Source organism: Nycticebus coucang, unplaced genomic scaffold, assembly GCF_027406575.1.
Source record: "Nycticebus coucang isolate mNycCou1 unplaced genomic scaffold, mNycCou1.pri scaffold_53, whole genome shotgun sequence".
Lineage (NCBI taxonomy): Eukaryota > Metazoa > Chordata > Mammalia > Primates > Lorisidae > Nycticebus > Nycticebus coucang.
The window spans coordinates 623,654-638,668 of NW_026515583.1; the positions used below are offsets into that span (position 1 = coordinate 623,654).

Here is a 15,015-nt window from a genome sequence, read left to right on the forward strand (position 1 = left end):
AACCTAAAGTAATTATTTTTAAAGCCCAGCTTGAGGCTTCTGCTCAATAGGAACTCTCCTCCACTGTATGTTTGGCTTTGTCATATTTACATTTACACTGTCATTTACACTGATTGTATATTCTCTTTTTTTTTTCAGTGCATGTTAAGACACAACCTCAGTATCAGGTAATAATATTCATTGTCTTGAATTATTTTCTGTACATTATGTGAAATTATACTTTACTTATGATACAATTTGTTTCAAAGCTTACTGTGCGTGATGTTGATATAAAACCTCCTATTCCAAAAAAAGGAGTACAAAGGATTAAAGTTAAACCAGCTGCAACAGGTAATTTTCTTTTGTTGTTGTTGTTATTCTGCCTCCCATTGTTCTCTGATTTGACATCCCTGTCCTTGTTAGGGAATTGACAGAGGTGAATTTGGTGATTCCACAACTTTCCAAGTGCTTCTTGGAATTCAAATCTTTACTTAGAGGAGCACTTCATGTTAACATCTCAGTCATGTTTAATTATTCCATCTTACTGATTTTACACTGATGATGCAAAGGAAGTCAGATGATCCAATTAGCAGAGTGTGTTTGTGTGAGGGAGTATCCTTATTAGTAAAATAATCATTCCTTTATTACTATTTGGTAGACACAGTCTTAAAACCATGATCCTGAAAGGTTAATAGTAGGAAATAGTCCTTCCGTACTATTGAATATATTACACAGAAGTAATCAACACCGGGAGTTGTCTGGACATTATTTCCATAGACTTTCAAAGTGTGTCTGGTGATAAATATTGCTGAGAATTAGTCTTTGTGTCATAAAACTGTACAAAGATGGTATACATTGCAACTTCTTTATTTGCTCAACTTTACATTTTTTGCATCTGTTGAGAATGACACTAGTATCCTTGTTTAATTTAAGCTCTCTATACCTTTCCAACATATGTGTACCACACTTAACTGAACACTCTGAACGCAGATTAGAAAAGGGGCATTGGTAAGTAAATGTGATTGGGGATCCCTAGGAGCCTTTGTATACAGTCCATTGTAAACATTAAAGGTATTTGTACCAGAAGGTTTATTGCAGCCCAATTCATAATTGCTAAGTCATGGAAGAAGCCCAAGTGCCCCTCGATCAAGGAATGGATCAATAAATGGTGGTATATGTACACCATGGAATATTATGCAGCCTTAAAGAAAGATGAAGACTTTACCTCTTTCATGTTTACATGGGTGGAGCTGGAAAATATTCTTTTTAGCAAAGTATCTCAAGAATGGAAGAAAAAGTATCCAATGTACTCAGCCCTACTATGAAACTGATTTATAGCTTTCATATGAAAGCTATAACCCTATTAAAGCACAAGAATATGGGGAAAGGGGTAAGGGAGGGGAGGGGAGGGAGAGGATGGGTCGATGGAGGGTAAATGGTGGGATCATACCTACAGAGCATTTTAAAAGGGTACAGGTGAAACTTACTAAATGCAGAATATAAATGTCTGAACACAATAATTAAGAAAATGCCATGAAGGCTATGTTAACCAGTTCAATGAAAATATTTCAAATTGTATATAAAACCAGCACATTGTACCCTATGATTGCATTAATGTACACAGCTATGATTTAATTTAAAAAATCTTACTATACTGAGCATTGAAATTGAAAAAAATTATAATACAAAACTCAGATTATTCATTCCATAAAAAACCACATTACACTGGAGGCTAACACTATGTGAAACATTTCTGGAACCACTCATATATTTCAGAAGTGCATTTATTTTGCAGTATAGCCTGTAAGTCATCTTCTGTTTATACATGTGGCCCTGGAATTTACCTTCCCTAACTGTGGTCCCTCTCCAGGGCCATTAGGATGATTAAGCAGACCTTGAATTCGTAATATAGTACCTATAACAGTACCTTAGGTCTCACATGGGGTTTTCACAATCTGACTTTTTCTCAACTCTCCATTTTAGCCCTTTTCCTGTGTGTCTGTCTTTTCACTAGCATTACTGAACTACCTCTGGGAGTGCCCTCTGAACCAATCCCTCTCTGTTGGACAAATGCACATCCTCTTTCAGACTTGTTTTTACTCCTGCTGCTTCCTGTCCTGCTCTGCCTTTTTCCTGGCCTCTCCATCTTTTCATCTTGCTCATCTCACCCTTTACTTCTCAGTTCAGACATGACTTCTGGAAAAGCCAACATTGACAGATCTTATTCATTTCCCTTTAACCACAGTATAATTATCAAGTAGAATAGATAAAAACTCTGTGCCCAACAATGCTATGGAATATTGTGACCTACAGCCTTGGGATCTGGGGAATAGAAATGGAAAGAATTAACTTATAGTTCAGGTGGGGAAGGTGCAGAAGAGAAATCCGTAAGTGCTGAGGCCTCAGTGAGAGAGTAGATGCCGTTTGTCCAGGGAAAGAGCTGTAATTAATAGAGTCCTCACATAGCAATCTGTGTCCAAAAATAGAGAAGGAAAGAATGAAAGAAAAGAAAAGAAAGGAGAAAAATAACAAGAAGAAAAAAGTAAAGAACAAACGGAACAAATATTGTCAGCATATTAGAAGGAAAGCATTTCACACGTAAGTCACAGGGCATACACTGATTATGGTATAAAAAGTAACAGCAACTTAGTGAATAACATGTGCAATGCCTGGCAGGTTCTATTAAGTAGGAGAAAGAAGTAAACAGGGCTACTTGATATGTTTTCCTGGATTGAAAATTTTTTCTTTGTTTATGATGGCTTTGTCATTTATGTTGGGTGGATGAATTTCTGCGTGAATCTGTGATCTTTGTGTGCCTTTTACACACTAATGCCTAGTAGTTTTCTGAGTGGTTTTTCAAGTGTTAGGTAATTAGGAGTATTTTTTAAAGAAGTATATAGTCTGCTAAAGACAACTTCATCTAACTCTCAATCTATAAAATAAAAAGAAATTTAGCTTTCTATCCATTTTTATAAAGCTGATAGCTTTTACCACATAATTCTAAGCAACTGATTGTTAGATTAATTAGGAGTATTTTTTAAGGAAGTCTATAGTCTGCTAAAGACTTAACTTCATCTAAACTCAACTTATAAAATCAACAGCAATGTAGCTTTCTATCCACTTTTATAAAGCTGATAGCTTTTATCACATCATTCTAATCAACTCATTTACCTAAATATATGAAATTTACAGTATACAACTTTGTTACATCAGAAGAAGAGGAAGAAGAGCCTAAAGGAGATGAAAATGACAAGCCACAGGTATAAACAAATTTACATTTATGTTTCTGGTTTAATACTGTTTTCTTTATGTGAATGATGTGACATAGTCCAAGGGACATTTCCTACTAGAATAGTATTTTAGAATTCATATGTCATAAGCTAATGTTTAAGTTGAGGGAGTTTTTTTAACTAGTTATAAAACTTAAACCTTGCTAGAGTGAGGAGTGACTTATAGCTAATCTTTGTCCTTGGAATCGAGGCAGAGAATTTCTGATGTTTTTCTGGTTCTTTAGTTTTATAACCTTATATAATAAGGAAGGTATTGCCAAGTACAGAATCATATTACTAAGCAAGAGAAATTATGAGCAATTTCACCAAGATGGCCACTGAGTTGGACTCATGTTCAAAGAATCACCATTCCCAATGTCCCAAACTGTAGTGGAATTTTATACTGCCAGTCATTCATGCCAGGTAAAGTATTTCTTTCTCCTTATGGCCTCTGACTCAGTTCAGTGTGTGTTGAGAGAGGGAAAGGGGTCATTAGACTGTGCCTATGAAGATAATCCTACCTTAAGAATGGGACTTTGATGTGAGGGTGCAGCAGCAAGTTTGTAACTACTTACCTACAGGACATTATTAAATGGTATCAAGGTTCCTTCACGCACTGTCTTAAGAGGACATTAGAATATCTTAGTCATAGGCTTAAGCAGATAGATAGTCTGTGTCAGAAAATAGCACTGTCATATTATGGATATCATTTGAATTTACATTTGAGGATTGGCTTTTCCTTCTGATTGCTATTGATTTTATCATGTAATAATGTATAGTTTCCCAGGTTTGAGTTATCTTCAGTTTTTACAAACAGTTTGGAAATGCAGTCTGGGGGGGGGCACTATTGAGGTTAGAAGGTTTTAGTTAGGGAGGCTCTGTATTCACACTAGTTATCTACTGATGCATTTGGTCGTTTTTAAAGATAATAAGTTAATTCTGGACTGAATGAGAATGTTACATTTGCTAATTCACAATTTTTTTCTATGTGTTCTCTAAGGAATATTATTTTTTAACATGTATTTACAAGCCAGTGATTTCAGAGTAGATAAATACATTTAGGAAGTTTTCCAGTACGATTCTTATTTTCTAATTTTATTTTGGAAAGAACATTCTCCTTGACAGAAAACACAACTGAGAAACAAAATAAGCACAAGAATATTGCATGTTTGCATATGAAAACATGTCTCCTGACTAGGAATAAATGAGGACTGATAGAATATATCTGTATATTCAGAACTTCCTTGTGTGCAAAAGTATGAGCAAATGTGGGGTCAAACAAGGTGAAGTGGAATGGGGAAATCAATAAAAACACCTAAGAAATGAGTTGTAACAGTGTTCTGACTAAAACTATGAATAATACAAAATTCCTGCTTGCCCTATAGCTGAGTTACTGTAAGGAAGAAGCAAAGTTTTTTAAAAGCACCTTCTGTAAGTGTCCTTGTGATAAACGGATTTTTTTTTTCTTTTGGGTAGATGCCCAGCAGTGGGATTGCAGGGTCAAATGGGTAGTCTAGCTTGAGGTCTTCGATGGTTCTCCACACTGCCTTCCAAAAAGGCTGTATTCATTTGCAGTTCCACCAGCAGTGTAAAAGTGTTTTCTCTCCTCATCCATGCCAGCATCTACAATTTTGAGACTGTGATGTGAGCCATTCTCCCTGGGGTTAGATGGTAGTTCAGGGTGGTTTTCATTTGCATTTCTCTAATTATTAGGGATGATGTGCAGTTTTCATATGTTAATAAGCCATTCCTCTGTTTGTCTTCTTTAGAAAATTTTCTATTCATCTCTCTTGCCCAGTGATCTAAGGGATTGTTGACTCTTTTAATGTTTATTACTTCAAGTTCTCTGTAGATCCTAGTTATCAAGCTTTTGTCTGAATCAAAATATGCCAATAACCTTTCCCTATTTATTCCAGCCTATTTATTGAAGCTCAATTTACTATCACCAAAATGTGGAAGCAGCCTAAATGCCCACCAACTCAAGAATGGATTAAGAGCTGTGGTATTTGTATAGCATGGAATACTACTCAGTCACTAAAAAAGACGGAGATTTCACATCCTGTGTATTAACCTGGATGCAGGTGGAACACATTATTTTTAGTAAAGCATCACAAGAATGGAGAAATAAGAACCCTATGTACTCAATTCTGATATGTGGACAATTAAGGTCCTAGTACACAATGGGGGTGAGGGATGGGGAGAGCTGAGAAAAGGAAGGAGGGAGGGCGTGGGGGATAGATTTCACCTTTTGTGGGGCAGGACACAAATATAATAGTCTCCTTATCTGACAAAACTAATTAATGTAACCTACTTCTATGTACCCTCAATGAGTCCCCAACAATTGAAAAAAAAAAAAAAAGCTTCATCTAATTTAACAAATAGTATACCAGACTGTGAGGGGAAAGATGCACCTGGAGTGTCCACTCCTTAGTGCTTCAGGCATTTTCTCAGAAAAAGTCCTCAGTCATAAAAAAATATCTTTTTTATCTCATGCCTACATTGTGTCCCCTAGGAATACTCACCACTCACCCTCTACACTTTATTTAAATGAAAAAAAAATAAACTCTGAAAATTATAACAATCCAGATAGACATTAGGAATACACTTGACGCAGGTGAGGAGAAATGTGAAAATGTTACAGACAGTAAATAAGCAAGAAACTCAGAAGTTACAGTTGAAATGAATGGACACTAAGTTTTTTTTTTATGTCTTTAATATGATGTTTTTATTTTTTTTTATTTCATAATTTTTTTTCAATCATAACTGTGTTCCTTAATGCCTTTATGGGGTATAATGTGCTGATTTTATATACAATTTGGAATGCTTACATCAAACTGGTTAACATTGCCTTCACCTCACTTAATTATTTGTTGTGTTAAGACATTTATACTCTACTCCTAATAGATTTAACATGTACCCTTAATATACACCATAGATGATGTCCCACCAGTACCCTTAATATACACCATAGATGATGTCCCACCAATTATCCTCCATCTACATGGCCTCCCCGGTCCCCTGCCCTTCCTCTCCTGTTCTCTGGTTCATTCTGGGCTACACTAGTGTTTTATCATTTGTGTAAAAGTGTGTGGGATTATATGTTGGTTTCATAATAGTACTGAGTACATTGGATACATTTTTCCCATTCTTGAGATACTTTTCATTAAGAAGAATATGTTCCAGCTCCATCTATGTGACATAAAATAAATAAAGTCTCCATCATTTTATGGATGTATGATATTCAATTATATACACACACACACATACACACACACATACACCATAAGTTGTTAATCCATTCATGGGTCTATGGGCACTTGGGCATCTTCCATGACTGAGCAATTATGATTTGGGCTTAAATAAACATTGTGGTACAAATAATCTATGTTGTAAAATGATTTGTGGTCATCTAATATAGACCTAGTAGAGGAATTGCAGGATCAAATGGCAGGTCTCCTTTCAGTTCCCTAAGTGTTATCCAAACCTCTTTCCAAAAGGAACATTTCAGCTTGCATTCCCACTAGGTAGTGCAGAAGTGTTCCCTTCTCTCCACGTCCACACCAACATCTGCACTTTTGGGATTTTGTGATGTGGGCTACTCTTACTGGAGTTAGATGATGTTTCAATGAGGTTTTGATTTGCATTTCTCTGATGAATAGGGATGATGAGCAGTTTTTTTCATGTGTCTACAGGCCGTGCACCTGTCTTCTTCAGAGAAGCTTCCATTCAAATCTTTTGCCCACAATGAAATGGGATCACTTGTTCTTTTTTTATTAATTAGTTTGAGTTTTCTGTGGATTCTAGTTCTCAAAACTTTGTCAGAAACATAACCTGCAAATATCTTCTCCCATTTTGAACTTTATTTAAATGAAAAGAAGTATAATGTGAAAATGTTAATAATGCACAAAGAACCTGGACGTGTATTTAACAAACATGAGGAGAAATGTGAAAATTATACTGACACTAAAAGAAGGAAGGAACTCAGAAGTTACCACTGGAATGAAGGAAGACCATGACTTTCAAAGTGTAGTGGCAAGAAATAGGAACCAAACACCATTAATTGGATATTAGATATCAGAACTATGGTTCAATCTAGTAATGCAAAATTTGTGACTTGATAACTTTAGAGAAATGAAGTGTGGGCTTGTTCAAGTGAAAGGGCACAGTGCTTCTGCTTCTACAGGCACTTATGAAGAAGGAAAAGCAGTACATACTGCACGTGTTCCTGAGGCATGAATCAGAAAATATTCATCCCATCTTTTTTAATGGCTGGATATTATTCCATTGTATACTTATACCACAGCTTATGAATCCATTCTTGGGTTTGGGGGCATTTAGGCTGTTTCCACATTTTGACAATTGTAAATTGAGCTGCCGTAAACAGTCTAGTGCAAGTGTCCTTATGGTAAAAGGATTTTTTTTTTCCTTCTGGGTAGATACCAAGTAATGGGTTTGGAGGATCAAATGGGAGGTCTACCTGGAGTTCTTTGAGGGTTCTCCACACTGCCTTCCAAAAAGTTAGTATTATTTTGGCATCCCACCAGCAGTGTAGAAGTGTTCCCTTCTCTCCACATTCATGCCAGTGTATGCAGTTTTGAGATTTTGTGATGTGTACTATTCTCACTGTGTTTAGATGATATCTCAGGGTGGTTTTGATTTGCATTTTTCTAATAATTAGAGATCATGAGCATTTTTTCCTATGTTAGCCATTAGTCAATCTTCTTTAGAGAAGGTTATATTCATCTCTCTTGACCAGGGATTTATGGGATTGTTGGCTTTTTTCTTGTGGATTAATTTGAGTTCTCTGTAGATCCTAGTTATCAATCTTTTGTCTGATTCAAAATCTGGAAATATCCTTTCCTATTGTGTAGTTATCTATTTGCTTTGGTTCTTGTCTCCTTAGCTGTACAGAAGCTTTTTAATTTAATTAAGTCCCATTTGTTTATTTTTGTTGTTGCAATTGCTATGTAAGTCTTCTTCACAAGGTCTTTCCCCAGGAAAGACCGGTGTTTCATATCTTCCGGTGTTTTTCCAATGCTTTCTTTGAGGATTTTTATCATTTCATGCCTTAAATTAAGGTCTTTATTTCCATCTTGAATCATTTTTTGTGAGTGGAGAAAAATGTGGGTCCAGTTTCAGTCTCTTACATGTGGATATCCAGTTCTCCCAGCACCATTTATTGATTACAGATTCTTTCCTCCAGTATATGTTCTTGTTTGTTTTATCAAAGATTAGGTGGCTGTACCATGTTAGTTTCATTCCCTGGTTTTCTACTCAAATCCAAATGTATATGTCTCTATTTTTGTCAGTGTCATGCTGTTTGGACCACTATGGCCTTGTAGTACAGCCTAAAGTCTGGTATGCTGATGCCCTCAGGTTGGTTTTTACCCTTAAGAACTGCTTTGGCTATATGGAATTTTTTATGGTTCCATACAAAATGAAGAATTATTTTTTCCAGCTCTTGAAAGCACAGCGAGTACTTTAATAAGAATGGCATTGAATCTGTAGTTTGCTTTGGGATGTATAGACATTTTAACAATGTTGATTCTTCCCAGCCATGAGCATAGTCTGTTCTTCCATTTGTTAATATCTTCTGTTATTTTTTTCTTAGGGGTTCGTAGTTTTCTTTGTAGAGGTCGCTCACCTCTTTGGTGATGTATATTTCTGGGCATTTCATTTTCTTTTAAGCTACTGTGAATGGTATTATGTCCTTAATTACCTTCTCGTCTTGGCTGTTATTGGCATTTGCATAAGCTACTGATTTTTGGACATTGGTTTCATATCCTAAGACATTACTGTATTTTTTTTTTATCACTTCCAGGAGTCTTCTGGTTGCATCCTTATGGTTATTTAACTATAAGGTCATATCATCAGCAAAGAGGAAGAGCTTCACTTCTTCTGCCCCCTTTTGCATCCCCTTTATTTCCTTCTCTTGCCTCATTGTATTGGCTAGAACTTCCAGCACTACCTTGAATAGTAGTGGTGATAGAGGACAACATTGTCTGTTCCAGTTCTGAGTGGAAAAGTTTTCAGTTTTATTCCATTCAGTATAATATTAGCTGTGGCTTTGTCCTAGATAGCTTCAAGCAGTTTAAGGAATACACCACCAATGCCTATATTCTTCAGAGTTCTAATTAGAAAAGGATGTTTCATTTTTACCAAATTTTTTTTTCTGCTTCTATTGAGAGCATGATATGGTCTTTGTTTTTGGTTCTATTGATATGGTGAATTAGATTTATGGATTTGTATATGTTAAACCAGCCTTGCATCCCTGGGCTGAATCCTACTTGACCATGATGTATGAAATTTTTAATGATAAACTGTCATCTACAGGCTAGGATTTTATCGAGAATTTTTGCAACTATATTCGTTAGTAAAATTGGTCTGTAGTTCTCCTTTTTAGTTGGATTTTTTCCTGGTTTTGGTATCAGAGTTATGTTTACTTCATAGAATGTTTTAGTGAAGATTCCTTCCTCCTCAATTTTTTGGAATAATTTTTTCAGTATGGGTATAAGCTGCTCTTTGAAAGTTTGATAGAACCGTGGTGTCAAGCCATCTGACATGGGCATTTTTAGGGTGGGGGGATATTTTATTGCTTCTTTGATCTCAGTGCTTGAAATTGGTCTGTTCAGAAAGTCTATTTCTTCTTAAGTCTAGTACAAGGGCATGTTTCCAAGTATTGATCCATTTCCTCCACATTGTCAAATTTCTGGGCATGAGTTTCTTGAAGTATTCAGTGATAATCTCTTATATCTCTGTAGCATTTGTTGTTATTTCACCTTTATCATTTATAATTGAGGTTACTAGAGATTTTACTTCCCTGTTTCCAGTTAGTGTGGTCAAAAGTTTTTCTGTTATTTACTTTTTCAAAAATCCAACTTTTTATTTCATTCATTTTCTGAATCTTTTTTTTGTTTTGTTTTCAATTTCATTAACATCTGATTTAATTTTGGCTATCTCTTTTCTTCTGCTGAGATTAGGGTCTTTTTCCAATTCCATAAGATGACTTGTGAGTGTGCTGATGCACTCAATTTTGGGTTTTTGAAGGTGGGCTTGTCGCACAATAAATTTTCCTCTCAGGATAGATTTTGTTGCATCCCAGAGGTTTTGGTAACTTCTGTCACAACTGTTGTTATGTTTGAAGAAATTAACCCTTTCCTTTTTTTTTTTTTATCTCTTTCTGAACCCAACTATCATTCAGCATAAGGTTGTGAAGTTTACAAGACTTCGTGTGGGCATGAACAATTTTGTTAGAGTTGATCATCAGCATTATAGTCTTGTGTTCTGAGAAGAAGCATGATATAATTTCTATTCCTTTAATTTTGCCGAGATTTGATTTGTATCATAGTATGTGATCTATTTTGGAGCATGTGCCATGAGCCGATGAAGAAAAAAAAGTATATTCTTTTGCTTTAGGATGGTGTATTCTACCCGTTTATTCTAGAGTCATATTTAAGTCATTTGTAGCCTAGTTTAGTTTCTGTTTAAAGGATATGTCCAATTTTGTCAGAAGGGTGTCGAAGTCCTGACTGTTAAGATATTCTGGGATATAGGCGGCGCCTGTGGCTCAGTGAGTAGGGCACCGGCCCCATATGCCGAGGGTGGCTGGTTCAGGCCTAGCCCCTGCCAAACTGCAACAAAAAAATAGCTGGGCGTTGTGGTGGGTGCCTGTAGTCCCAGCTGCTTGGGAGGCTGAGGCAAGAGAATCACTTAAGCCCAGGAGTTGGAGGTTGCTGTGAGCCGTGTGACACCATGGCACTCTACTCGACAGCGGTACAATGAGACTCTGTCTCTACAAAAAAAAAAAAGATATTCTGGGATATCACATTGCTGAGACCATTCAAGGTCTGTTGTATAAATCTGGGAGTATTTAAGTTAGGTGCATAAATGTTTAAAATTGAAGTCTCTTCTTGTTGTGTTGTTCCTTTTACAACTATGAAGTGTCCTTGTTTGTCTTTCTTAACTAAAGTTGCTTTGAATCTGATTGTATCTGAGAATATAATTGCAGCCCTTTATGGTTTCCATTTGCTTGGTGCACTGTTTTCTATCCCTTAACCCTGAGGCTTGATTTGTCCTTCAGGGCTAGGTGTGTCTCCTGGAGACAGCATATGGATGTCTTGGGGTTTATTATTGTTGTTTGTTTGTTTGTTTTTGTTTGTCTTTTTATCCAATAAGCCAGCCTGTGCCTCTTCAGTGGGGAATTCAATCCATTTACATTTATTAAGAATGTTGATTAGAGTGGTAGAATTCTATTCATGTCATTATGAGATGGTTTGTTCTGTAATTTTATCCTTTCTGCCATTGTGGAAGCTAAGCTTTAGTTTTTGGCTGCTAGGTATTTTCTTTGTTAGTGGTTCACTGTGGTGTGCAGTATTGAGAAAAGGTCAAAGTATTTCCTTTCGAGCTGGTCTTCTTGTGAGAAATTTCCTCAGTGCTTTTATATCAGCAAAAGATTGGATTTCTCCATCCATTTTGAAGCTAAGTTTAGCAGGACACAGGATTCTGGGCTGAAAATTATTTTGTTTAAGGATGTTGAAGGTGTATGACCATGCTCTTCTGGCTTGGAATGTTTCAGTTGAAAAGTCTGCTATCAACCTACTGACCTTGTAGGTCAATTGGCACTTATTCCTAGCTGCTTGCAGAGTTTTCTCCTTCATCTTGACTTGTGACATGTTGATCAAATTGTGTCTTGGAGAGGCTCTGTTAGAATTGAGATGACTCCGGTTTGATATCCATCTGAAAAGTGTGTGTCAGGATCTTTAGTAAAACTAGGAAAGTTTTCATTTATCATAGTCTCCAGTAGGGCTTCCTTGCCTTTGGGTCAATCTTCTTCCTCTTTTGGTATTCCTATCATCCATATGTTTGAATGCTTCATGGCATCTCCTAGTTCTATAAGCTCCCACTCTGCTTTCTCTCTCTTCTTTTCTGACTCTGTAACATCCTGTGTTAACTCAAAGACTTTATGCTCTAACTCTGATGTTCTTTCTTCTCTGTGGTATACTCTATTTGATACTTTTGACTGCTTCTTTACATTCCCTGATTGTCTGCTTCACTTATTTCAGGTCATCTGCATCCTATATTCTACCTATCTCTCATCTGACCTTTGGTTTTGTCTTTCCATTTTCTTATTCAATCCCTTTTGTGTCTTAATCATCCATATTTTCAAATTGCCTTTCTGTTAAATCCATTAATTCCTTATAGGAAGAGTCTTCCTTAAAAATTTCTTGACGGTCCCTTGGAAGAGTTGCTCTATTTTTTTTCTTCATGGTGTCTGAGTTTTCTTTTGGTCCGTCCTCATTTGTGCTCTCTTCTTGTTCACTTCTTTTTGCTCCTTTCTCCTTCTCACTTCTTCCTCTCCTTCAAGTTACCTTGTCTCAGATTTTAGGCCTCAGAAGAGGCCTCTTGTTGTGGGGTCAATAGGCAGAGGAGAGTAGGAGTAAGCAAGGAGAGGCGAGAGGAAAGAAAAAGAGAAAAAAAGATGGAAAAAAGAAGGAAAGAGTAAGAGAAAAGCAAAAGAAAGGAACACAAAAGGAAAAAAAAAAAAGCCAAAGTGTGGAGGGGGAATAATGGAAGAAAACTGAAGAACAGGTGAAAAGGAGAATAGGAAGGGAGGATGAGAGTGATAGCACAAATGTTATTTTTCAGCAGGTTATATTTCAGGCATGTTATGGCCAAGCCTATAGCTCAAGGTTTTTGTGGAGCTGGGCTGGGTGGATTCCTCTAGTTCAGGCACTCCTTACCAGCTTGAACACATCCTGACTCTTCCTCTGCCATTAATAAAAACAAACAAACAACAACAACAAACCCAAAAACCAAGAAGGAAAAATTGAGTAAGGATGAAAAAAGAAAGAAAAAAATATATAGCAAAATAGGAAAGTTTTACAGCATGATCTTCCTAATACTATCTTCCTGGGGCCAACACTAGAAAGTTTTCCTGGCTTCTTTGAGCCAGACTACTGCTGAAATCTACCTGCCAGACCACCGCTGTGTCACACCCACCCTCAGCAAAGAAAGGATGGAAAAAGAAGAAAAAATAAAAATACAAATATGAGAATAGATACATAAAGTTAAATGTACTGTTTAATCAAAGGAGAGAGAGAGGAGACAAATAAATAAAGAAGAAAGAGAACACACCAAGAAGAAAAAAAAAAATGTGGGAGGGGAATATCCTAGCTGATGCAGAAGCACTTTGGGAGAGGTGATAGAGAAGAGTCTCTATCAACTGAGAGAATGCTGAGGAGTGAAGTGGGGACAGAAAAAATCAAGCTAAAATTCTGCAACAACAACAAAATACAGGAAACCTTGCCCTTTTTGAATGTAAAAATGAAAGTTAGTTAAAGAATCAGCTAAACAACTTAACAGGAAACAAAATACATTGAAATAAGATAAAGTGGGGGGGGAAAGAAGCTCAAATAGCCTGATGTAAGCAATCTCAGCAACCAATAGAGGAAGGAAAGAAGAGAAATAAAAGAAACAATGATATCAACCCAAAGAAATTGTGTGTGTGTGTATATGGCTGATTCTTTAACTAACTTCCATATTTACATTCAACAAGGGCAAGCGTTCCTGTATTTTTTTTTTTTTGGTGCAGGATTTTAGCTTGTTTATATAGTACATGTATATAAACATACACATGTATATGAGGTAGGGATACAACTTTAGTAGGAATATATTTATGTTGCAATATATACTTCCTGAACACCTGATGGTGCAGTGAATATGGGGGACAAACAACACAACTGTTAACTTCTCTCTGGTCCTCAGGCTTAGAGCTGTTTCCCAGGTTAGCTGTTGGTGATCGCATGTTCACCTGCTCAGCACTCAGGCTCTGCTGATCTGAGATTCCACAGCTCTGAAAAATTCTTTAGCCACAGGTCTGACAGATTTCTTCTACAACAGTTCCCATGGAGTGCGGGAGCCCCTCATGAGTGTAGATCCACTCCTCACAGGCAGAACACAGATTACCACATCATAGGCCCCCAGCAAGAGGGTCCCCCCACAATCATCTGGTGCCCTTTATGACAATGGTGGCATTCTATATGGGGACTTTCCCCGTGAGAATATTTCACCCACTGCCAAACTGCAGCAGAACTGCGCTAGACAGCACCCTAATCTGACCACCAAATTCTGCTCAGGAGTACACAATACAATCTTTTCACTCAATGCCCAGTTTCCCCTAAGAACCAAAAACCATGAAAGGCTTCTTCTGGGACAGCTGTGGGGAGACTGGATGTCATGGAGGCCACTGCTGGTGACTCAGCCTCCACTGAAGCCAGAGTGGACTCACAGAAACTTGCCTATTGTGGTGGGGCTTTACTGTTCTGGCAAATCCAATAGTACACCACATCACCATACACCCTGAATTACCACTCCATGCCAATATTCCATGCTGGCAATGGTCTGGCCTTCTCCAGGAGAGCTCAGTTAAATGTCTTTCCCATCCACTGTCATGCTTTGGCCCATCAAGTTTTTCTTCTCATAGGGTTTCCTTTCTTTAAAGCATTTTCCCTGTCAGCAAACATTTTATCAAAAATATTTAGATGTAGTCAAGGAATTGTTCAGCTAAATAGAGGAGTGTTGACAATGGTGAGGTTATACTTAACACAACATACTCCAAAGTTGTCAATTATGCCAGTATCTAATGTTAACATGGAAATATTTCTAGGGTTAAAAATATTTTAATGATGTAATGCCAGAACTATGACAACCCGTGTGTTAATGTTTTGCAACATTCACTTGTGTTAGAGAATACAAAGTAAAGTTATGG

The 15,015-nt window shown here is 36.9% G+C and overlaps 1 protein-coding gene across 1 annotated transcript in view; it reads left to right on the top strand.

Annotated features, from left to right (window-relative positions):
• Nucleotides 1-15,015, top strand: part of LOC128579414 (ankyrin repeat domain-containing protein 36B-like) — a 171,198-nt gene that overhangs the window by 119,469 nt on the left and 36,714 nt on the right. Inside the window, exons 16-18 of the mRNA XM_053581525.1 lie at nucleotides 139-167; nucleotides 249-330; nucleotides 3,172-3,239. Of these exons, the coding sequence (XP_053437500.1) occupies nucleotides 139-167; nucleotides 249-330; nucleotides 3,172-3,239 (179 nt within the window). The remainder of the gene's footprint in view (nucleotides 1-138; nucleotides 168-248; nucleotides 331-3,171; nucleotides 3,240-15,015) is intronic.